Source organism: Bombus pascuorum, chromosome 9, assembly GCF_905332965.1.
Source record: "Bombus pascuorum chromosome 9, iyBomPasc1.1, whole genome shotgun sequence".
Classification (NCBI taxonomy): domain Eukaryota; kingdom Metazoa; phylum Arthropoda; class Insecta; order Hymenoptera; family Apidae; genus Bombus; species Bombus pascuorum.
In genome coordinates, this window is record NC_083496.1 from 7567236 (window position 1) to 7594655 (window position 27420).

A 27420-nucleotide genomic window follows, 5' to 3' on the forward strand; every position below is an offset into this window, starting at 1 on the left:
ATGATCATTTTTCTGTATGTAGCGTTGCGTTTACAGAGTGCCCGAAATTTGTCTACTGAAATTTTAGAATTATGTTCCCGTTCCTTTATTACCTGATGTAGCTAAAAAGAATGCTACATAATACATACCACCGACAAGATACTTGGTCAATGTGTATACTGACATTGACCTAAAATTACATACAGATGGTCATATATCAATAGTTTCAAATATGTTTCCAATTATATTAAATTGATAATCGTATATAACACGATAATGGTAAGATAGACATCTGATCATCCACAACATGGATATATACCAGAAAGCATTGCATGTCAGGTTTATCTCGTACCATACACGAGATGTACTTACACAATGTTTGTGCACATTGTCTGTGCTTGTATCTCGTACATATTTAGAATTATTGAATGTTTTTAGTAATTGAGGGTATCTATTGATTCATAACTTTCATCTGCAATATGTATATTAATTATTTTTCTACTTTTTATAATTTGTAGACAACAACAAATTTCATTATTATACAGCATAAAATAAGATCGGAAAATTAGACAATTTTCCAGTCGTTAATATAAAAATTGTTACTGTAAGTTGATAATACAGAAAATTCTTACCATATTACGGCAATGGAGTTGCAATTTTGCGTTAATATTATTCAGTGGCTAAGTAGAAAATGTAGAACCTCACCGCAGATTTTATCATGCACTTACGCGTTTTTAATTGCATTAGAATTCAATTTGTTTATTGGATTGAACGTGAATGTTAAATGGAAATCTTGATGCGTATGAAACTTAAAAGCACGGTAACAAAATTTCTAAATTATTGCTTTATAAAAAGTATATAAGTTTGCATATTTGAATAATTTCTTATTGCACACATTGACTTATAGATCTATTGTATCAGGAAGGTGACTCTTGAAAGTTTCTTTCATAGATAAATACGATTCAATAATAAGATAAAAATAAAGAGATTGTGTGCATTCTAAAATCATCTAGTTTTGATTAGGTAAAGTTTTAAACTTTGAATTGCGTTCGTGGTTTTATATAAGCATACATATAATTAACATTAATTGTTAGATGCTCTGAGCTAGGGTAATTCTTATGGAATGAAATTCTATTACTTATGGAATAATCGTATTTTATAAACATGTCACCTTTTTCTCTCTATAATAATAAAAATAAGATTGAAATATAGTCTCAAGAGTTAAAAAAATCATATTATGTTTGCTTATACAATTTGATCATATTTACCATTTACGAAAGTTAATTTTCTATGAGATGCTAATTAATATAATTTCCTTTCGTGTTAATAATCTCGATTTACTGGAGTAATAATTGCCACCTACTTCCATCGTGTATTAAAATTTTTACACCCTCGTAATGTCGCCTTTTGTGTCGTGCGCAGTAGAACGCACCACTGTGCTAGGCTGAGAACAAACAGCTTTTGTACCGAGGCAGCTAATTAATTTCTCATTGTGTTAATTTGCTGCGATACCAGCGTACAAGGCCGGTATTGCGTAATTAACACCTGAGCACAAAGAAGCAGATAGAAGGACGTAGGCATTTTAAATGAAATACACCAATGGGACGTTATAAAATCCGTATACTTGCATACTTTCTACATCAACAGATATCTATGCGTCGATAAATACAGACAGGATACTGTAATGACAAAAGGAAGACTATTTCCTACGATCGATTATTATTTATTGTTGGTGGGTTTCTACGAAGTGGATCCGCGTGAATAATGTTCATGTATACATGTTGATATCGATACAACCGAATGCAACAAATGTGTTGCCACTATTTTGCTAAATAAATATCCTTACTTCTCGTTTGTTCGCTATGTTAGTCGAACGAATATATGAATTGTGCAGTCATTGTGCGTGTGGTATGCGCGATTGTCCGATTACAATGCTTGAGATGTGCGAATAAGTGTATTATTTGGATGAGTCGGGATTTCAGTATTAAAATAGTAATTTTTTCTTTTTCTGCGTTATACTATGGAGAAAAAATTCAAATTAATTATAATTCTTTCTTTGATCTACGTTACATTTGACGTTACAATTCCTATTATATATAAAAATGTATTGATAACTGTAAATGTATATCTCTATACCTGCAATGTGTGGCGAATATGTGTAATATCTTCCGAATAATACAAATATTCGCATATTATCATATCATTTGACTGTAATTAAATTATGAAAAAATTCAGTGACGTTTGCGAGATTTCACGTTTCGTATAAATTAGATGAATGTGATCGATGTAATTAGCGCTATTGAATAAATCACAGTGATCCTCTTGACGATCACGATCGAAGGATATTCGTTCCAACGTTCATTCCCCGATTTTCACGTCTTCCATGTTGTCCTTCTTCCAATTAGCCGGAGCTGGTAATTTCCGATTGCTGCGATCCAAATTAGTTCTAGTTTTGAAGCATTTTCGGCAAGTCAATCGCCAGAATGCAAGCCTGAAGTCGGCCGAGTAGAAGGCATAAATGAATGGATTTATAGCCGAATTAATCCAGCCTGAAATAAGTCAAAAAGTTATTAAACAATTTAATATAACTATTCATTTAAGCTTTTAAAAATATTTAACAATACATATATATATATTAAAGTTGATGATATCTCGTAGTGAGAAATAAAAATGAAGTAATTGTAATTTAATATATTACGAAATGTAAAATGTATACATATTCCCTTTATTATTAAATAGATAAAATGTTCTTCATTATAAATTCCTCTACATTTAATTTCTTCAATATTAAAGCTTTTATTGTCACCTTTGTAATAGCTATGAAATTAAAATGTTTTGTATACTAAAAGGGTGATCATAAAATCTACCATATATTGTAGTAATGTCGAGATGCGTATCCCATACAATGGAATTGGAATTTCATTGGAAACTGGTTATTGCTGTCATCAGCCTATTCCACTTACTTCGAACTTTTGGGTTTCCACTTATTTTGATCAATAAAACATACTCTGTTTGAAAAAAATTCCGAACTACGGAAGAGATCCGAAAGTGGGTCGACCACTTTATCACCTCGAAAGTAGAATCATTTTTCACTTTTATAGAATTCCACTCTTATCCGAAAAATATTGGAAGCAGTAGATAACGAGGGATAATTTAACCAGCTCAGCTAACTCTTCTAACTAATTTGGATTATGTCAATTATAAAACATCGATAAAGATTTTCGATGTCGAAAAGAAATTACCTCTACTTTCACAGGTCTTTTATTAAAAGTTTGAATGTAGGATGTTGAAAGTAGAAAGCAGAAATTAATTACGAAGAATAAAATCAGGTGAATGTCAGGGGTAGGAAAGCCTTATTATTTACTTTTTGGACAAGAATTTATAAAGGGGGATGTACATCATATAAAGCCCTTAATGAGGACCAATTAATTGTAAAATTCCAACAAACAAGCCGTTTGCATAAAATGCATAAAGTGACCACGATCCTCTATCGAGTACAACTTCGACTGCTTTATGATAATTACCTAGCCAAGTTAGCGCAGGCATCAGAATATCTGGTGGTTCCATAGGCACGAAAGGGGTGGCCAAGTAGAGGATGAAGAATGGTAACCAACAGGCGACGAATCCACCTACGACCACTGCTAAAGTGGCGGCGGTTTTTGTCTCTCGTGCAACTCTGTTGATGCAACTCTGCTGATGGCTGCGGACAATCCCAGACCTTTTGCTCGTGCTGGGAGGTTCCGCTTCGTCGGATGCCCTGTCGCATGTCACGCTACTGGTTACGCATTCTGTTCTTCGTACTCTGATGCTCTTTGCACGCTCGATCTGCAGTAAATTGGAGCAAATTGAAATTCTTTCTAGCGACAAATTGGATACAACAAAATAAAATAACAAGGAGAGATGGGGCAGTGTACACGTGTACTTTTAATTGTCCAAGTGCGATATTATAGTATCTTACTTTCTAGAAAAATTAGTTAGTGTTTGTGAAACTTTATAGGAATAAATTTATATTATTTCACAAAAATATCAAGTTTCAAAAAGCTTATCAATTTTTCAAATTTATCGTAAAAATATCACAGAGATAGGATACAAGATTTTGGTGTCACTATCGAAAGCAATATCGAGCAAGTCTGCGCTTCCATATTCATAAGTTTCGCATTACCTACTGGAAATCTGTCGAACGGTGTCATCGTAACAGGTTTGTAAGCATTAGTATCAATAGATTGAAATTGCGAATCGATTTCTCATTTATATACGCTCGTCAGTCTTTCCGAGCAAACTGGACTGCGTCTGTTTCGTTCCTGCAGTTTCTAATTGCAATGAGTTGTTGAATTTTTGAAATTCAACATTTTATTCCACATATTTGATTCATCGTCCGAAAAAAATGTTCTTTTATTACTTTGTTTTCCTTTTAGACTTTGCAAAATCATTAGATAATTTTATGCACTTCTATGCATCGATTACACATATATATCTTGGATTGTACTGATCGATTCATTTCTTCTAAAACTCTATTAATTATAATTGATTCAATATTATTACTGATTGAAATCTGATAAATTGGTTTTGTGCGTCGATTATAACAGATGTTCGTATAATTTTCCAGTGCACTCTAAATTCCTTTTCATTTCTTTTTTCAAGTTGTTCAGCATACGAGTTATATCCCCTATGCCTTCAGGGAAACACGTTGCACAAATAGGTATTTTCTCGTTGGAGATGAAAAGTTGCGTAAATTTATATAGCTAGAAGCGTAGGAGTTCATTTCCAAAGAAAGCGTAATGATGCTTTACAGATGCTTGGCGCATAAAAATGTGTCCTGTTAATTAGAGAATATGTTTTTTTCCTTCACTTCGCCTTAATTCTTCTTACCTACATTTTTATTTACTTCTAATTGTTTCTGTATTCACAGAATTGAATCGAAAATATTTGTATAACCACAAAGTTTTGTATAAATAATTCATTAAAATATAAATAAAGATTATTTATTTTCTAATGCTCAATTGCCCTAATAAATCCAATAAAAAATAACAAAGTCTCTAATTTTTTATTTTTTACGCTTTCAAACAATGTTCATCTTTCAAAAAATTCGGAGAATATAAAAAAGTAATCTGTCAGAGAATGCTTACCAAAACGTTGCGACGTGGTCGAATGTTTTCGCTCTCGGTAGCTTCGAGATTTCTGTGTCGACTGGCAATCACGCAGGATATTCTGCCGTATACGTAAAGCATTACCAACATCGGTAGGAAAAAAGAACCCATCGCGGAAAATATCACGTATGAAGAGTCCATGTTGTACGAGCATTTTTTAGTGTCACGATTCGTCGCACGTGGAAAGCATCCCAGAAGAGGTGGACTGGTGATAGCGCCAGCTAGCACCCATACTGCGACAATCATCAATCCAGCCAATCTCTTGCTTCGTCGTCGTCGACTGTATATCAGCGGTTGAGTTACGGCTAGGTACCTTCGATGAAAATGAAATTCATTTAGGAAGCACGTGGGAACAACTAAGCGACGAATTCACATAGAACTTCTTAATTAAAACAAAGGTAGACTCACTTCACACCACGCTTTTCGCAGTTTTAGTTGTAAATTGCAGAAAGAAAGAGACAGAGAAAGAGAGAAGAGAGAGAGCGTTACGTATTTGAACGAGTCTAAGTTTGATGAGCGCGATTTAATTTGGAAAATGCAACGGCTTATAAAAGATAGTTCAAACTATAAAAGAAATCGTAATTGTACACAATAGAATTGTAATTGATGAAAGTTTAATAAATTTCATTAATCTCGTTACTTGTTTCCACATCGCAGCGTCACAAGTATCGAGGTACACACTGGCTCGATCGAGAACTTCTAATTTGCAGCGACACGGCGCAGCTATATCTCTACGGGTTAAGCACCGATCGATATAAATCGCGCGGATACGAAAAAGCTTGCACGTGATCGGCCAGTTAATTTGTACCGAATCGGTTCCTCTCAGTTTCAGAAAATCTCCTATAAACTTTGAACGATTTCGTTTCTACGAGACAAGAAGATCGGATTCTCGTCTACTAAACGGGAAACTTGCACTTCCGGTATTCGAGCATCAGCCTACGTAACTGGAGTTGGTCACTCTATTCGCGCGTAGTAAAATCTCTTGCGGTAATCTCGTTCCATTTACGTGCCATGATTCGGGAATGCGGCCAACCACTCACCTGTCTATGGATATGGCGCATAACGATAGGATGCTGGCAGTACAGAGAAGAATATCGAGGGAGACCCATGAGTCGCAGAGCACCTCGCCCAATTGCCAGGTACCACCTGTGAGCTTCGTCAAATTTATTTCATTAGACACCTCGTTCAAGATTGCTCGTTAATGAATGCTTAAATGCACATGGATTTGTAATTGACATATCGAGCACTATACACGTTAAGCTATAAACGATATCATAAACTGGGGAGAAATTGGCAGGATTTTATAAGATTTTATCGCGTAACAGAATATTTAAGATATTTATATCTTATTTAAATATCTTATTATAATATTACATTCTCTTTTGTACATATGTATAGGCATTGTCACGTGTTAATTATTTCGATTACGAGATAACATTTGCAAATGTTATGTAAAAAGTGTTAGTAGTGAAGATTGTATTAATTTACAATTATGTTGGTATTTCAATTTATTTTCATTTTAATGCGTAATTCGTTTGTTTTATTTTTATTCGTTTTAATGGTAAATTAATTCTTTTACCGATTTTTGTTAACGTTCCATCCCTTGATCCGCCATTTACAGAGAATATTTGATTGTATCTGCTGGTGTGATAAGCAAATGTTTTATTAACTCGAAAATTCTTGACGCTTCTAACGTAATAAAGATAATGCCTATCGCCTTTAATATCGCGCTTCATGATTATGATGGATAGCATCGGTAGAGAAAATCTGTTATATTATAAACTGTTTATTTTCAAATCAATAGAGTTGTTTTATACGTGAAATTAGGTAAAGCGGATGAAGCATATTATTTTCTTTCGAAACACATCCATTTGTTTTGAACACATCAAAGACTCACGGTGATGTCATTGCACCAGACGTCTACGCTTTTAGTCTAACATGATGGCATTCACCGGCTAAATATACGTGTTCGTAGCACTTAAAAGGGTTAAACAGCCGCGAGCTGCCCGTCAAGCTCATTCACCTGAACGCACACAAGCCTACAAGACTCCAATCTCATTGTGGCGTTGATTGCTACGCGAGTGATAGCAATATAGTTGGTGCCAAAAACATACCACGATTATAAAGTTAATCAAATATTGAAATTTAAATATTCGAGTGATTAAGTAGATTAACAGATATTTAAGAAAATAAAGACCTGAAATCAATAACGCTTCTATAATACTTATTTACATATTTCGGCAGTGTCGTGTTCAATTGGAATCCTTTGCGATATTTTTACAAAGTGTGTGTATTTTTACAAAGATCGTTTCTGCGTGACAATTTTGAAATCTCGAGAAATATGCATGATCTCGTTGTTTTAAAAAATTTAGTTAACTGCACATCATTTTACAAAGTCTTATTTGGTATTGATTAACGTAGGGATATTTTCTGCATTAATTGTCACTCGTTTTATTCTGAATTATACCTAGAGCAGCATGTTAAATTAGTGACCTAATAAATACGCAATAACGACATAATAAAACTTTCTTTATGAAACGGTTGCATGTTGTGCGGGCAACAGATGCTGACCCGCATCATTGTAAAACTAATCTAAATTCGTTGTGCAATTTTGGCCACATGACTATTCCACAACATGGTCAAATACACAGTGTTTCACCTACAATAAATGCTTTACAAAAAGTATGTATAACCATCCAAAGTATTCGGACATCTGGTGCAATCAAAAGGTTTGCAGTCTGGTTATAACTTTAAAGTTGTAACAGAAGTTGTCGAAGTTCTGTCTACAAGTACTTCGATATCAGAATGAATCGATACTCTTAGAAATAGCAACGTTATGAGAGCCAGAAAAACACTGCATATCTCATAAATATTATTCTATCGCTTGCACTTGCAATTTAGAAATATAATATTTGATTTACAACGTTTTGTAGAAAATTACGATAGTGGACTTCAATGATGATCAAGGAAAATGAATTTTTGGCTAGATGCTCAAGATAAGTTTCACTTTTCTATTCGACCAGTATTCAAATCTACTTGCAAGTACTACCTCTTTTTCTTGAAATATTTATAGAGAGTTTGAATCTAATTGGCCAATGTTCGATCTTATTTGCGACGTACTTGAGCTGATCAGTAGGCATCAATAATGCCCAAAGGCAGTTTTTGGATGACGACTAAAGTCGACGCTACGAACAGAATGGTTAAAGTGGACCATCCGACAAACACAGTCAAGCTGACCCATGAAGCACGAAAGAGACGCGCGCAAACTTCCGTTAGCTTTGCAAATTATTTGGTGGAGTGTCTCAGGACACGCTGATATTTGAAGTTCGTTTTCATTCGTTTGCCCTTACCGTGCAGGCGGTGTCCCATTTTAATCTGTAAATGGATGGAGCAGAAAGTACGTAGGTTTTAGCCGATACAATTGAACTTAACGGGTCAGGATTGGATAGGTAAAGCCAAACCGAGCTGTTTAAAGATCGTTCTTATTTTCAGTTTGGTCGAGTTGGGTGGTATTACACTTTGGTCTAGAAAACTTGGTTTCCACTCGCTAAAGTTATCAGAGAATGGTTTCAAAACAATTTCTGTTTTCCATTAGAGTGTAGTACTATAAGTGACTACTGTAAACGTTTCTCTACCTCTCTCAAACTTACATTAAACACTGTTCTCAAGTTCACTTACTAAGTAATAATAATTAATTAAATGAGAGTAATTAATGATCAAGCGATGTAATAAGTGTACATAAATGCGGGAATTAAAGGAACAACGAGAGGGGTTAAGACTCGTTTTCAGAATGACACGAGACTTCTAGTTCACAACCGCGACTGATATTTCACTGTCGAAGAATTCCTACTAACTTGTATAGAATTTATCGGTGCAATTTGTCAATAGATAACTAAAAGTGGACCGGTGCATCAGTGTTACCGACAGAGATTAATGATAAGCTGTTAAACACTCGTTATCACGTGAAATTTATTTCACTTCTGACTTGCTCGATATAATGCTGCTTGTCGTTGTAGCGAGAAACTTTTATTATCCACAGATTGAGTTTACTTAAGAAGTTATCTTTTTGGTCATAAAAGTTTGACTTCTTCCTTATTCTAAGTTAGTTAACCTATTTTTAACGCCAGATGTTTTCGTATGATCTTCGAACAAATTAGATATTTAATTTAAGATTTTAAGAAAGTACAGCTTGAAATGTATCAAATTTATTTTCTACCATTTCAGTGCTGACACTCAGATGACACGTGACTTACAATTAGTTAATAATAATTTAAATAATAGTTAGCACTAAATTCAGACACTGCATATGCTTCATTATTTTTTATTCCTCCACTTTTTAAATGTCTAATTGTCAGTAAAATATGCTATCACAAAGCTCGTTCCAAAAGGCGTCACGCGACGACGAGCTTAATGCTTACTGCGACGAGATTTAATCTCGTGCAATCTTCTACAGGGTTGACAGTTTTTCATATTAAAAAAAAATTTTTTTTAGCAGTGACGATGTGTATGATATAATTTAAAGAAAGGGTACGCGTATAATTCCATGTTACAAACCTGGCGTAGATAGCATGATTCGACTTGGTTTAGCAGAAATTATTTCGAAAAATGTAGACGATGAAAGAATCTAATGCACAGAAGGATGTCACGTACGTGAACTTTCTACGTATAGTAAAAAGAATAATTATACCGGCGCATAAATTAAAATAATTCGGGTAAATCTATGCAAAAATACCACCTGTATTAATTATAACATTGAAATTATTACCATGACACTCGAAAGAGAATCTCCTTATTTAAATGAAAGTATTTTTTCGCTGTTGCATTCTTATAAATTGTTTGATAATAACGTACCAACATTGTAACGACATAATCTCATTTCGCAATCACTGCGCTCTTTCATATTTATTTCATTGAAACACAGTATCATACACTTTAATGCGCAACACTTTCAGATTAATGTTTTGTACTTTGCATCATTATTCACATCGTATTACTTTTCATCTTACCTTCCTTCTGTAGCGCGTAACGCAACAAAGAGACGTAAAAGAAAATGTGGAACATCATTGTACGTGTTTCCTTTCTCCAGTCAAAGGACGTGTAGGTGTGTTATACATGGTTCGGCTTTGGGCGTGTTCAAGCCATTGTACGCCTTTTAATACTTTATCCCATTATGTAGAACGTAGAATGGAGATCTCATAACGTCTCGAGATGGTGGATTTTCGAATTCATTTAGAAAGAATGGGCAACGGAATAAAAACTCTTTGACTGCAATTTCGAAAGTTTTGGTAAGAAAGCTTGTCCTCGTTTACGTAACGACTGTATAATTTCGTTTGGGAACATATGATTCTTTTCTTGCCAGCTTCTGAGATTTGGCAGTCGTTTGAGAAGATGTACGGAAGCTTTGCTTTTCAAACTTTTGATTATTCATTAAGAATTTCCGTCGTTTATACTTTGTGACCATAACATCGTTAAAATTATTATACGGATTGAGATACGATGAACGAAATTTTTTATGAAAGTTATATATGAGATTTATGAGAAGGGATTTCAGTTTTATGTACCCTTAAAAAATCCGACTAAGGCATATAGCTACAGGCATAAAAGAAACACCATGTTCTTTCATATACGAATTCACTTTGTAGAAGTAAAGTCGTTGGAGATTGAGACGCTTTTATTTCGATCTTCACAAAAGATCCGAAATGTGAAACCGTTCACGTAAAAAGATTTGCCATAGAAGAAAAAGGCAGCAAATTATCGGTCTATTAAAAAGAACTTTTTTATTATTTATAAGATACAGTTTTCATTTGAGTTAACTTCAATCAACCTTATCATTCGTAAGACGAAACTAAGTAATATAATCTTCAAGTAATATAGCCTTTAATATATCTTCAACAATAATTTCAGCTGTCGATGACACTTCTCAATTACTTTTTACAGACGTTCGATGTACAACTGTATACCTGCTTATGAATCTTAGCAGACTCCGCTTTAATTAACATCCGGTTAATTGTACGGAATGTTTTAATTCGTTTGGTGAAAAGAGGCTGCAAATAAATTATTCGTAGTCTAGAAGAGTGCTCTCGCGATCGACTACGACGTTCGTTATTCTCATTGGTATTCCTTTTCGCCGACGATGATGCGCAGTGGAAGCGCAACTTTTATCCAAGCAATGCAACTCTTGATCGTGTTATTTTGTTACGCGAGTTCTCAGAGTAACTATCTACTAGCTGGCGAAGACTTAATTGACACCGGAAATTACGTTGCTTCACGGTCTCTCTGGAATGAATTCACCGTGAGAATTAACCGCAGAATCCTTGCGATACTCATTCTGATTCTCGTTTCACCGGAATACAAAGATATACAGCGCCGACAAGAGGTATTTGTACAGATACAGTTTCCAGCCATCTGAGATATAGTTTTTAACGGAGCGTTTTCTTATATCATTTTCACAGTATCAACATTTTTATTAATACGAAAAGACCACTAAACGATACAAATTTCAATACACTTGAACGGATCTAATTTATTTAGTATATAAATATTACAAATACAATGGTGTACAAATACTCTTTGTCGCCACTGTAAGTATTGAATATCGTAACGTATAAGAGAAATATAATAAATCTTTCTCCGTCATTTCCCATATACACATATGAAGTGTTTGATATTTATGCGAATAAAAGATGTGATAGAAATTCAACGTTCACGAAAATATAAATTTGCACATGAATGCACAGTCCAGTCACAACGATACATATCAATGTTATAACATAACGACCTTGTATTTTCTAATACCAAAGCTGTTTAAAAAACGCACTTTAGTAGATTCTTGAATGTATTCCAATAATTAGTTTAATTTTTTTAAGTAATAAATATACTTTAATTTGTAAGTATGTTTAGTTTTCTAATAAATCTTTTTGAACGAGATCAAGAAGTACCATAGAAAAAAATTATTTCAGGAAGTAACTTGTAAAGGTTTCCTATTATCTGTAGTTATCCTGGCATTAGAACATATAATCATGCTAAGCAAGAAAAAGTGATCATTCCTAGTGAGAATCGTGGACATTAAGAATCGTCTCCGCAGCATTCGGTTGATTGGATAGCGCTCGTGCCGTATCGAAGAGCATTCATTACGGACCAGCTCTGCTCCAATCTATATGCAAAATTACTTTTCGCTCTTCAAGAAGAACGAAGGATCAATGTTGGTAATCGTCACGTGACACTTGGAAGCTGAATGGCCAATACGTTAAGAAAATAATGAGAAATCTGTGATTCATTTTTAGATGATTACAAGTAAATGTGTTAGTAACAAACTTTTAAAGCAAAAATGGAGATAATTGTTACTAAAATTATTATTTATTCTGAAATGATTTTACTAATATCGGCATAATTCAATTAAATTCTATTATATCACTTTTAATATTACATTTAATATTCTACCGTTAAGTAATTTATCTTTTAATAGAATACAGTGCCGTGGCGTACATTTTGTTCCAATTATAATTCAGTTTAGAATTTTCAAATTAGAATATTATTAGAATATAGTATTTTAAATTGACTCACTACTCTTGTACACAATTTATATATTTCCATCGAGGGAGACCGTCCGTTGTCTTCTATGGAACGTTCTACGATCTAATCTAGCTTTTTTAAAGCGCTAGTACGCGTGAACACCATTAACACAGTGATCATTTATAACCGTGACCTCTTCGACTTTTATAGCATGATAAATCGTTCCAATGTTCTCAATCGCAGAATCCCACGAAATCTCGCGCTGTTGATTTACGTAACAGCGATACACACAGAACTCCTGCACGAACAGCTTTGGCTTTTCAGTAGAAAGGCACGCGAGGTTTCGTATGTTCTAACAATCGATCAATTATCGTTGATCTGTACTACTTAGTTTCATTATTGTTCCTTCTTATCGCATTTTCGCTATATTTTCTATTTATCTATGCCTATATTTATTTTTTCCCTTTCTTGTTACTTTATTTCGAAGCACTTTTATCATTTTTATTTTTCTACTTGTATTCATTTCCTAAATCTTTTGCATTTATTTGTTAATACCTTCGAATATCTATAGCGATATAGCTGTTCTTTATTCCTATTTTCCCACTGCTATATTAATTGTTTATTTTTCCCTTTTCTCTGTATGCCTATATAGAATTCGTAATACTCTTATTTTTATTTTTAAATACTTTTATATACCTGCAACAAAACCGCCGGTGGCATCACAGCCAAGCCAACCAGCAAATCCGCAGCCGCCAGGCTGGACACGAAACAATTAGTAACAGACCGTAAACGCCTAGTTGTTATCACAGCGGCAATTACTAGAGTGTTGCCCACCTGCCATACAGTAAAAAGTATACATTTTATTTTATGAAATCGATGTAATAGTGATTGATGGACACTACACTTTAAAAAAAAAAGAAAGCGGAAGAAGTAGCAACCATGGTACTCTGTGTATATTGTGAATAACTAACACATCACTATAGTTATACTATATTCTATATTAAATATGAAATTTTAAAATCACTATAAAATGTATGTAATTTACAAAATGGACAAATACAAATGGACGTCAAATTGAGTTTTAGTTTAAAATATTCTTCGCTGGTTGTTTGAATTAATTAAGTATTTATTTACGATAATGTTCATTATATAGTTTGAAATCACGCTTAAATTGAACACTGAAACATGCGTCATTATCTATCAATATCATTAGAGATTCATTCAAAACGTATAAAAAGTCTCCTGTGATCTCAGATACTTATATACGAATAACTAATACTTCTTGAATCAATCGATACTTTCGAGTATCTCAAACAACGTTTCTTTGCGGAATTCAAGACAGCTAGAAAAAGAAGGCGTAGAGGATAAATTCCAGCTAAATCAAATTCCTCTCGGAATCTCGACACATGTTTTAATATTCTATCCACACACGAAAAGGATTCTAAAACGCTTCAAAAATCCGCAAAATTCGGTACACCACCGCTCAGAAGTATCCGGATGCTTATCTGCATTTTACAAGCTGTATGTTATAATTACAAAAGCATCTATAAATCAAACTGCAATAATTTGGTTCTTTAATAACGAGGATAAATTTCCCAGAATTAATAAAAATAATATATAATATTATTTGCTATATTCTTTAATAGATAATTTAGCATTTAGTTTGGTGATTCCATAAAAGCGTAGCAACTGTTGCGTCTAATTGTTAATTCATCCTGAACTCCTAGATTTTGATCGAGTTCGCATACTATTACCACAAATCGAGCAAAATGTCCGAATACTCACGAGCAATGGTATAGTTGGACAAAACAAGAGAGAATAGAATTCCTACAAGCAGTTAACATTCGTAGGAAGCATCGAAATCGTGTGTCGCTAATAGTCTGAAACAAAGCCATCTTAGGATCAGATCAGGCGCGCTTGATTATTCCTTACTATAGTGACGATGATCAACATGATGAACAGCCCCGCCAAAACGAGATCCGTCCAATTCGGTAGGTAGTATTCCGACTGCGTATCTCGGTCGACCGTCGATACCGTGTGGTTCCATTGATAAACGTCCCCATAGTAATTAGCCGTTTGATTCGCCATGGCGCTTTACCCCCGGTCCATTGACGATGACTTCCGCTCAGCAATTTGCACATTTCCGTGCATCATGCGGTCCCCTGCAAGACAATATTTTCGCTTCGATAAAAGATAAATGATTTCCGCGATCACAGCGAAGGTTCGTGTCGAGAGAAATCGTCCCTTTTCAATTTACTTTTTCCATCGGGCCGTGCATCGTACGGGACGATTCCGGAGCTTTATCGTCGCGAAGGCGATTCGTTTTTGATCGACGGAGCTAGATTACGGTCCGAAGAAAAGAACAATGCATTTTAGAGGAAGCCTCTGAAAGGGTGTACTTAAACGTCTTTATCGGCCCTTGTGGGTAGTTGTATCGAGGATGAAGTTAGATTACTGGGAATATCCTGACGAAGAAGAATATTGCTATATATCTGTAACTGCCTCCTGAACCTAGAAGGACATTTCTTTTTGAAATTTTAATAAATAAAATTGATCAGGTATTTGAAGATAGAAGTTACGGAATTATTTACTTTTTACATAAAGCAGAGTTATATATATAAATTATAGCAAAACGACAGTTGCTAATAATGATCAATATAATTAGACTTCCTTTCGTTTCTAAAGAGAGAAGCTTATAAATACCAATTAGCGATCTTACCATAAAGACGATCAACAAGTGGATTTCATTGCTTAGAAAAATAACAATCGTCCCTTTTTTCTCGCGAATATCGAAAATTCAATGGACATCCAATTAATAAAAAACGTATGTTTTCATTCGCTGATTAGACAAACATATAGCATTGTTCCATTCCTTCAATCTGTGTACCATGAAACTTCCGATCTTTCATCTATCTATGTACACCGTGTAAACGCGGAATTCATCCTTGAATTAGTCATACATCTTCATTCATATTCATATTCAACGAGACAAGGTAACCGACGAATAAATTTTATTGAAAAGCATTTGAGTTTATAAACTGTCAAACCTGATCTGTAAGTCAATATCCAGATATTCTACATAGAATTACTGGCTTATACAACGCGAAGCGAAGAATCGAATTAACTTGCTGACCTGTCGCTTTACTTTTTTACCGTGTATGTGTATATGTATACTCGAAATAAATTAGCGAAAGTAAATGGTCTGTACGCAACGTTATGGAGGATCCGAATTATTGTAACGGGAGAAACGAGGAACGAGGTTACCTAGAAAAATAAAGCGAAACGTGTAAAAAGATCAGAACGAAGGGCTGACTGCATGGGAGTTCAAAAACCTTTCTGATAAAGCTGTAGATATCGGTTCAGGTATTTCGTCTGAAGGATTCGTTTTGTTCTTCCGTTGCATGATTCAATCGCACTCCGAAGTAATTGGTCGATACCGTACTAGATGAGAATAATGATGCTAATCTTTTACTATGTCAAAAGTTCCAGCTTCATTCGAATTTTAACTTCAGTAGAATTCCATTTCTATGACAGAGATTATTTAAACCTGTGGCAGAGACGAATAGTTCGTATAATACGGGTTCACTGGTTCTCCCCATTTCATACAATTTTTCATTTAAATAATAGGAATTAGCGTTCAGATAAATGAGTTCAATCGGCTATAATTCAGTTAATCGGGCAGTAGGTGAAATTTCGTTCCGATAAATGGAATTCAGATAAATGGAGAGTGCTACGGTACTTTATCAGTATAAAGCATTGTAATTTCGCATTTATTCAGATATTTTTCGCATGTAATATAATGACCATTTGACCTGGATACGCGAGACACGTACCTGCACGCCAAGCAGATTTACTTGCCTAGGACGATCACAGATATGATCATACTCTACGTTGCTTGTATTATTTATTGATCTCCATGAATATAAGCTGCGATATCTTACGTTTAAAAAATATATATTGCCCTTATAAGCATTCATCGAACAATGAATAAAAAATTAAACATTCATTGGATTAACACTCAGATAACGCTTTGTACTTTAAGAACTTTCGAATCACTTTCATTCGTGGGCAAATGTATTTGCAAAAAACAAATAATTTGTAAATAATCAATTTGTAGAGAATTTTGTGACCCATGGTATTTTGTGGTATTTTGTGAGAATTTTGTGACCAATGATCTCAAAGATCAGGCCGGCAGTAGATTTCTCGTTTTCCACAGTCAACAACAATATAATGAAATCATTTAAATGCGAATAAATTAAGATCTATTAAAGATTTGATTCTAGTCGTCCTTACAATTTAGCACTACTTATTAGCAGTTAATTTAGTGTTCTTGAGATAATTATTGAAATTAGGTAAAAGTTAAGTTAAAATTAAATTGAAAGTATCTTTTGTCTGTTATACATTGCAAAATACGTTTTCCCACCTTTCTATGAGAGCTGATTTAAGCTGTCAACAAATAGTAAACTTAAAACTTTGTTATGCCAATACTGCAGCAAAATAGATTACTATAGAGAGAAGAATGCACTTAAAAGTTTGAAGAAAATTTAAGAAGTCTGCGTCTCACAGTCTCACGTAACGGAAAAGATAAATGATATTTACATTCTTCTCCGCTTTTCCCTTGAGTTATTTTTTGGTACCTAAGTTGGAACGTAAGTAGCATAAATCTAACACAATGGTCTTGTTTGTTACACATTTCTAGTTGCATTATGATACGACGTTTAGTTCACTACGACGTATGTTTAATATTTTTCAGCAATGAAAAACACGTTTTATTCCGGCTGTTGATACGCGCAAAGAATTAAATTGCGTTACATGCTACGTCACTTCGTTATTAATTATTAATTTAAATTCGTGTATCCAATGAGAGTATGATTAAAATTAATTACATTTTGTTCTCATGAATGTAGTGATTGGAAGTGATTGAGCGAGTAAATTAATATGTTAATTGTGTGATTACAGAGGCATAATGATCAAAATGTATTTATACAATTATTAGATGTATGAATTATTAAATGAAGCTTTCTTAAATGACTAAATTAAATAAAGCAAATTTTTAACAGTATTGTTATTCCATTGTACTAGCATTTTGTCCTATGATACTGACTTTCGTATATGTATATCTTTCATACATACTTGACTTTATATTCCATTTCATATCCTTCATATATATAAAAATTTCATTACTAATATGGAAACGTAGTACGTTCGTAACAAGCGACAGAATTTTTAGTGTTAGAAACATGCTACCAGGATCAAACGCTTGAATTTAGAGTATGAAAGGGGAACATCATCGAAAGATTTGGGTAAACGTGAGCGAATAAGTTCTGGGAATATTAGCATAGCTTGCCTGAATTGAGTGGAAAAGACTGTAGAACGCAGAACGAGAAAATGTACGAATGTTAGGATATATCCAGTTGCTCCCGGAGAGATGCTGCGGCATGGTTAGCAGGTTAAAAAGAAAATGAAAAAATATATATATAGCTATGTATCCTGTAGAAAATGTATGCACACAGCAGTCGTTGAAGAGAATAAAAAGTTGTGAATAATTTTATATTACTGTAATGTTTAGTTGTACGAAGTCGTCCGTGTATTTTAAGAAATATATTAATATATACTGTTGTCTACGCAAGTATTTGAATATTTGTTATAAAAAGTTTGTATGATCGTGTTACGTATGCTTTTTATACTAACTTCTGTCACAAAACTTTTGGAAATTTCATTAGCACTGTAACGAGACATGATTATCTGGTTCTTGTACATTGATAAATATTTTAATCTTATTGCTCCTTTCTACCACAAGCTTTACTTTACCTTTTTTAATCTAAGTCCCTGAACATATTTCCGTACATAAGTGTTACTTTCAATTTAATTAAAAATTTACTACTACACATTATGCATGTACATATATTTTTCCACGAGACATACCGAAATTAAGAAGTACACAACACTAATGTATAAGATCCAAGAAACAACTGCAAGGGATATTTCAGCACCTGGAGGCAGGATTTTAAGCCTGTGCACGGGCATAAGTTTCTGCTTGTAATAAAGCTAGAGACATCTGCACAGTATAATTTGTGGCTTAGCAAGAAACCAACTTGCATCATCTCTATATTAACCGTAGTGTTTTGATACGAGCAATACGTAAGACTATTTCCCTTTTCGTGTTAAAAGCGAAGGAACGAAGTTTGTAATTTCTTCAGTGTTTTTTATTATTCAATTTTCGAATCATAATAATCACCGTGTTTGATTTAAAACGCGTTGCCTTATTTGCCACTTGGTATTAATCACCAATTGCTATTAATCCAAACATGAAATCATTTTGCTGAAAGCGTACGCGTTATCCGTTTGTCGCTCCACTTTATTTCTTCGTTCGTCATCAAAAACAATTGTTTTCGCATTTATTTAACAAGCAATCCAGACCGTTTCCTTTTCTAGAGAGTTGCACTGGCATTCGGACTCGTTCTCGTACACAAAACGGCGCTCGCGTTAATGTAAATAGCGCAGATTTGCGATGCGAAGTCGCGATTTGAATTCAACCACTCACGATTTAACCACTGAAAGGTCTGGGGAAAACAGAGCTTTGACAGAGCGATTCAATTAATTTCACTCGAGGACATGAAAATGTGGAAAGAAATTCTCGGACTGGCTGACGATTTCTGTTGAACGATGCGAAATATATTGAAAAGGGAAATAATTATAAAATAAAGAAGACCGGAAAATTCCATAATGGGCTTTCAAAGTATTTTCCCTTTGAATATTTATGGAGATAATTGGAGAGAAATTTGGAGATTTATGGAGATAAAAAGTATTTTACAGTAGAATAACGAATGCGCGTAGAATTCACGATTTTTGGATAAACTCTTTACCTGTTTTGACAATTACTTCTTTATCGTTAAAACTTGTGGAGCAAATAACTAGCATAAGAAACAAATTAAAATTCCATTTTATTCTCTTAAAGGATAGCAGACCATCTCCATTTCGGATGTGCATCATTAGCTTTTCCGTCATTCGAGCGTTGTTCCGAGATATATAATAAACACTATTGTGAATTCTCGAGTGCATGGAATTCGTATATAATTAGATAATTTCAACGTCCAATGGCCACATTATGTGTAGACATATTAGTTCCCTGAAAAAATAAACAATAATTGTCTTTGCTAGATCGAATAAATCGTCTCTGAAAGAGCTAATTTTGATATTTTTTCCTATATAATTATCAAGTTAGACATCACATTAAACATGAACAAGCTTATACATATATATATATAAACTATAGTATTCGCATTTAAAGCTTTCGTTGTTGATGATCGCTACTCATCGAAAAAACAGTTGACAATATACGACGCATGTTAAAATATAAAAGTAAGCCAACAATTGGTACAACAATTGGTACAACATTTCTGTTCAACAGACGATCCAAGACTCTTACACAGAGCCACATATACCTTTTACTGCACCTCGCGAGAACAAACTATTCCGATTATGATCATATAAAATCGAGAAATACATTTGAGCACGTTTTTTACGATAACTCGGAGCACCTCTAGCGTGCCACTTCCCAATCTCGACATTTTCTCAGTCACCGCGTCACAAGAGGGAAAAAAGGGACAGCTCGTAATCGAAATGGCAACGCGATAAAAAATGTACAAGCGCGATGCGGGAATGCGGTTTCATGGGTTTATCTACGACGTGCGATATTCCGGCGAGACGCGAGAAAAAATATATCGCGCTCAACGATATTTACCTAGATGGCTGCTTCTTAGAATGAAACGCTTTCTTCAACGTCACTTAATTTTCCGCGATGACGCGACGCGACGTTACGACCGGTGATACCACGGTGCACATCGGTATGCAATATCGCGTCACTCGCATATTCGACGAGAGGAAAGGCGAGGGAAATGTATCCTGCAGCTGGAAACTGACGGAAGTGGTTTAACCCTTCCGTGCAATTCATAGCTAGAGCAGAAGTTGAAACCTTCCGCCGGTTGAAAAATCGGGTTCCTGGCGAGTCGAAATCTGGCCTGTTCGTTGAAGAGGAAGCTGCCTCGAAAGAATGCAGAATGCGGTCAAATTTATCACGAAGTTTTCCTTTGACTTTATAGCTTCGAGTCAAGTGGTTGTTGAGAGCTTCTACTGCAGCGCTATCGAAGCTTTGTTTCTCCTTAACGTTTCATCTTTGCATCGTTCTTTCAATGGCAAAGTCCAAGAAGCGAATGGGGAATGAAAGAAGCGGGTTTTAAAAGAGACGATCGATCGCTAAAATATTCTACCAAAGTCTGATTTATTGTATTTAAATAAAATATACGGAGTCCGGATAATCGTGCAAATGAGTATATGAGGTGTGTTAAGATCTGATTTAAAAATTGTGATCTTCATAATAATTTATATAGCGAACGTCAAATTTCATCCCTTTGTCTAATGATGATTCTGTGCATATGCCTGCGCATATATCCTTCGTAAAATATATATAGTTAAAAATTAATGGCAACTTCAATTCGCGTGCAATCTAATGTTCCTTATCGCTATAAATTTGTCGACGGAGACGTCGTCGAAGCATATGTCGTTGGATAATTGCACTGATATACGTACATTATTAGCCCTCCTGAGATTATAATATCGAGATTACCTTCCATATTATATAAATTGAATAACCATCCGTAAACCTAATATCGTGTAACGTCGTAAATAAAATTAAATCTTTTATTTTCTGGTGGAATATAAGATTACAAATATTTAGAAGTATCGTATATAAGTGTTATTACCGATAACACAGTAGAATAATATAGAATGATTTATAGATGAAAGACTAGAATGTACGTCGTTGAGAATCTTTTATCAGAATATAATTATGCGAAAACATGAATAAATACCTACTTTGTTTTATTTTAATTTATAAGCGCGTTTATTTATAAGCGTTTTATTTTAGTTTATAATTTTAATTTATTTATTTTTATTTATAATTTTCAACGACGTACATTCTAGTCTTTCATCTATAAATTATTCTATATTATTCTACTGCGTTATCGGTACGGTATATATATATATATATATCCACAAAGAACAACAAAATCAGGGCCGAAGAAAAATTAATGCGGTCGCCGCTGCAAAAATGACGTACGAAAGTCAAATAGAGACTCGCCCTGATCCGGTTGCGTAATTTCGGGATACCTCGTTTCGATCGATCAAATAGTGATAGAGATACTCCCAGCTGGAAGGCGAGAGATTCCCGGCCAGTAATAAATAATCGCCAACCTGACACAGTAACAGAGAATGGTTTACGGTGTATAAAACACGACTCATAGAACTGCACTGGATGAACATGAACACTCGCTCGCTATAAGACGTACGAGTCCGCAAACCTTTAGGCGGTAGCTACCTTATGGCTTTGGAAAAATAAGAAAAAGCACGAAAAAGGAAATTCGTGTTGCGTAATCGAATAAATTTTAAAACGTTTTAACGATCTTTCTTGGGGAATTTTTAGATTTATGATTACACCAATGGCAATTGCCGAGTAAGCAATACTTTCAAGAAAATTATAGATCGTATAGCTTTCGAATACCATTGTTAATCCCATGACCAATATCAACAGAGGATATTTCGGTGACTGGAAATGTTGCAGTTTTTTTCAACTGAATTGAATAAGAATTCAATTTAAGAATAAGATGTCGTTTGCTTGTAAAAGCACACAAATAAAACTGGAATCACGGAAATTTTTTAACGTGTCCCCTCTATCTATTAGAAAAATATTCTCTTTGTTGTGCTTCTTTGGCAAGTTACTGAGATTATAATCTGAAAGCCCGAACCATAAGAAGGAATTCACCAGACGTTGTTATCTAAACGACAAACCCAGAAAGTAAAATTAAATTGTAAATTGATTCCTTCCAGAATCGTGGAACGATTCTTCATGTCAGCGGACATTCCTTTAAATACATCGCGAACGCAGTTGCTTGGCATATATAATCTGCATAAAAATGGAAAAGGTCTAACCGAGTTACAAAAACGTTTTCTTTCAAACGATGAGTCAAAAAATATATTATACCGAGAGGCGGGAAATTGCACATTTAAAATGGGGACGGCCATTGTCGTTAAACTCAAATTCACGTTGTCGATTGAATTAAAGATCAAGGGCGAACGGAATTCTCTGGGAAAAGCGTACGTAGGAATTTGTTTCTGTCATTACGAAAATTGGGTTGAAGATACTCTAAAAAGATGCTAGACATCGGTACGTGTCCAGTGAGATTCTCTTTCATTGAATTTCTAGCTTTCTCTTTTGTAAAAAGCGAATCACGTAGATCGTGGCAAATGAATGGCAAATGAAATTTTAACGATCAGAAAGCACGAAGCTTGTACAAATCCTTTATACTGAATTAATGATAAAGGCAGTTTGGATTAAACTCGTTTGATTAATGCTCGATGCTTCTGATTTTAAACTTTCCTTATTCTATCATACGAAATATTGTTGGAGAAGTTAAGGCAATTTTGAAAATGATACAAAATATATAACTTTAGAAATAACTGTCGGAACGAAAGATTAGATATCATAGATATTCGCTTCAATGCAAATTAATTCCACAGCATTTCCCACATTTACGCTAATTGCTGAGATATCGATTTGCAAGTTACGTGACGCGTCATGAATTTTTCGGATTAACTGATTTCTTTCGGAGCATTTTTTAATGACAGTAGCCAGCTGTTATTTCTCTTCTTTACAGAATTATGCTTTCATTTCGTAATTATTATTAATCTATAATCATTAGTGGGAAATATAAAATATTTGCAAGTACATACATTCGATTGAAACGCTCTAATTGACCGCTGTTTGTATATCATATGAAAATTTTGTTTTCGAATTTCCATTAATTTTAATTAACGACTCTTATATTCACCTTTCACTAGAAACATGGAGAATGTCACAACAAATAATTTACAGCAAAAAATTATTGCATATAAATATTAAACTGGCCCGTGTTAAATGTAATTTTGCTGGAATTTGAATTTAACCATATTATAAAACAAAAGATTTGTTACAACATATGTATATTAGATTCAAAAAAGGTTTTTAATAGAAATGCGCGATACGTAAAATATATAATATAATGTACGAATTATATTAATTGTAATAGAAATAATAGAAATAGAAATTGTAATAGAAATTAATTATAAAATGGCCTATCGTAAATAGTCAAATTATTTGTTGTATGAGCTATTACACGAGTATTCTTTGTACGAGCTTAAATTTGCAAAAAAAAAAAAATAAAAAATGCTGCAAAAGTTATTACAGGCACCAACTTAGCATATAGAAAACGTTATGTAAATGTTATGATAGTTCAGCGTTGGTTCGTGGAAGTCAAGGCTGGTGATTTTTCATTAAGAAATAAGACCGGTGGAAGGCTGCAGAAAAACCATCGATATAATATTGTGGATATATTCCAAAAAATAATTCACCAAACGCGATAGTAAAATGGCACTTTAAACGAAAATAAGCTATTCTATCAATATTTGTCGTTTACTTCAAATAACAAATACCTGTCCGCGGTAATTAATTAATCGTTGCGAGAAATATCTAGAATCGAATAAAAATTATTCCCATGAAACGTGCAAATACTTTGAACCAACATAAGCTCGTGTGTTGTTAAAATATTATTTAAGAAAACGTCATTTTATATGCACCAACGTAATATTTAGTTCATGGACAAAGTTGGACCATTCCCTCTTTACACGGGGCCTCTGCAACGACGTTAGTTTCGAGAGTAAAAAATTAGCTGGATGAGATCCAACGACAGTTGTTTCGCCGCTGTAAGATAATATTTCATGCTCCCAGCCACGATGCATTTTTCTGCCACGGTCCGCAGTTACAACGCGAAACTTTTTGATCCGACGCGAACTGGCCCCGCGCATAAAACATCGTCCACTTCCCCTCTCACCCTATCGCCCTTTATCCCGCGATACTTGGCTGTGTTTATCCAGAGGAGAAAAGCCAATAGTAACGCGTAGTTCGTGAAATTTAGCCAATATTTTCACGGGAGAGTGTGTCATTGGCCAATGTTGTCAGTTTCAGGCGATCATCGCATTTGGTTCCCTCGGCATGCGGTGAACGTGCAAACATGTATCCAATATCTCATTCCGTGGTTCGCTCGTGAATACTCCCCGTAGACCGGAACCCAGACTAGAGCCATTTGAAACAGGAGATTGCTAACGAGTTAATGGTCTTAGAAGCATTAAATTCGCCCGAGGTGTTATATGGTGAAGTTACCACGAGTGCCAGTTCCGATTTCCAACGAATACCTGCTACGGTTTGTTTTCGATCATTCATGCTTGGAAAACATCCAAGACCTTTCCATTTCCTAATGTTTTCGCAATCGCAAAGTTCAGTGAAGTTTAAAGGTAGCAGAGGTGAACTTGATTCGTCTGGACACTACGTGTTTGAGAGTTTCGGGCATTTCGGAAAGAAAGTTACGTTGAAGTATGAAGTTGTCTCAAGATGTTCAGCTATTTACCCGGTCTTTGCTTCAAAGGAATGTTATTTGTTGAATATCCCTGATATGGTGGAAAATGGTATTGTGTACAAATGAAAGTATCATTCTAGAAATATTATAGAGATATCGCAAAAGAATGTGATTTTCTTTTTCAATTTAATGTATTAACAAAATTTTTATTACTTGTTATTCTTTATTATCCGTTGGTTACTAGAAATTGCAAAATACCTTATAATCTTTAATCTAGACAACTAAATCATCTGATCGTGATTTCTGAGATATATATAACGATGACATTTAATTTAAAAGTTTCAAACAAATGGAGTTACCGAAATTTTAAAATGAGAGAGATATTTTGCAAGTATATGATTTAGAAACAGTGATAAACTGCAAATATCCGTCCTATGTAATCGCTGATAAATGGTGTAGCAGTACTATACATTTATTTCGCTGAAATATCCTTGTAACTGATGTAAATCATACTTACACTTAAAATATGGACGATCGTTATTCGAATCTAAGGAATGAAAAATATCATAGAAATCTTTTCCCCGTTAAAAAAAAATTGAAGAATTCGAGAATAGTTTCTTCGTAATGATGAGAAGCCGTCTTGTTGCCAAAGCATTCTTTATTCTACCAATTGTTCGGAGATTCACCAGGGATCACAATCGCAATGTACAATGCTCCTTTCCAATCAAACATTGAAAATCGTTATACCATGCATAATGAAGTCAAGAAGTCGCAAAGAAACTCTGTAAAAATTATTACAATGTCCTGAATATGCAAAATCCTCTTAATATAATTTTACTTCTAAGGAATATTTAAACTATTAAAGATATCAATTTATGTTATGGTAATAGCTCGAAATATTTTATGTAATCTTTTAATCGAGTGTCAATCTGTATAGAAGTGATAAATATAATTTAATATAAATTACAAATTTTTAATAATGCTATAAAGGAATTCTTAACTTATTTGCTACAATTTATTCTTATTCCCTATGTTCTTATATTTCTTCCTTCGCTAAAAAAGATATCGCCAATTAATAATAGATTATCATTAATCTTTTCTTTCTTCCCTTTCGAAAAGACGAAGAAAAATTACAAAATGATCCGATAACCTAATATACTTTGTCAGTATAAAACGTGTACCATAAACGTGGCGGATATTATCGGATCTTGTCGTAAAGCTTGAATTTGAAAAGTAATTTATTATATTAAAACATCATAGTACTTTCAAGCAATCGATTGGTGCTTTATAGGCTGTCGAAGTTCCTTATTTGAAAATTCAGATAAGCTGTCTAAGAAGTTATCGAGACGAATCTTGTTAATATCTCTCTGCGAATTTAATTTATTCTTATGGCATCGAAACACGAAAGTCAAGCATTTTAAACTTCCGTCGACGTTACGGTGTTCGATTAAAGCAAGGATGTAATAATCTTCTCCGGAAACAATTTTCCAGCCGCCGTACCAGGGGTCAGTCGTTTTCATGAGCCGAGTTTGTGTACGTGTGCACGTTCGAGAATTCGATTTTCAGTAAATTCTCTCTGATTAAGGCAAATTCTGATACGATCCTATCTTCGTTTGCATATTGTCCTCCTCTATAAAGAATGTTTCTAAAAGAAATTAAAGCGTTCTCAGCTCACAGTCCATGAATCCTTCGTAAGACTATACAAAATTTCTTATGCTTTGTATATTTGTTCGCGCATTTGTCCGTAACCGAATCCTACATTTAATTAAAAATGTGAAGAATTAATAAAATTCTAATAAGAATTTTTAAATTTTTATTTATTAGAGTAATTGTTACTTGTTAGATGTTTATCAACAATTGTTCTATGTGGAGTTTTATTTTAAATTTCCTTCAATTTATACGTTTTAAAAAACTTTGTATTGTGTGGTCAAGGTAATTGAAAATTTATTAAATGTCTTCCTTGTTTTCTCGAAGAAGGATCATTTATCTTGGAGATTTACACTTTGCTTCCTCGAGCGAAAAGTATTATATCCTCTATAATAATTGAAGAATTTAGTGTGAAATACTGTTCTCATTTCTGTGTGAAATGATCTTTGCATACTTATTAACTTGCACATGATCCTCCTACTGAGACGAGGATCGTATCAATTCATGTGATTTATATTACCGCATCTTACGTGAATACTAACTGTATGATTAATGTAAAATCGAATGTTGCGAAGAAATACGTCTCAGAATAATAGAAGAAACTCTGTGTATCATTATAAATTTTTATTTTTCGTATTTTCATACAAAACGTACGATTGGAAACCAAGAATGTTATTACGCAACCATTA

General features: G+C 34.1%; 1 protein-coding gene across 4 annotated transcripts in view; it reads right to left on the reverse strand.

Moving 5' to 3' along the window:
- Nucleotides 1-1582: 1582 nt before the first annotated feature.
- LOC132910634 (tyramine receptor 1-like) overlaps nt 1583-27420 on the reverse strand; it is a 99297-nt gene continuing 73459 nt past the window's right edge. For all 4 annotated transcript variants that reach the window (XM_060966434.1, XM_060966432.1, XM_060966433.1 and 1 more), the window contains 6 exons: nt 14571-14800; nt 13335-13472; nt 6167-6279; nt 5106-5439; nt 3504-3804; nt 1583-2528 (listed from right to left, as the gene is read on the reverse strand). In XM_060966434.1, coding sequence (XP_060822417.1) covers nt 2338-2528; nt 3504-3804; nt 5106-5439; nt 6167-6279; nt 13335-13472; nt 14571-14726 — 1233 coding nt within the window. In that variant the 5' untranslated portion in view covers nt 14727-14800 and the 3' untranslated portion in view covers nt 1583-2337. The remainder of the gene's footprint in view (nt 2529-3503; nt 3805-5105; nt 5440-6166; nt 6280-13334; nt 13473-14570; nt 14801-27420) is intronic.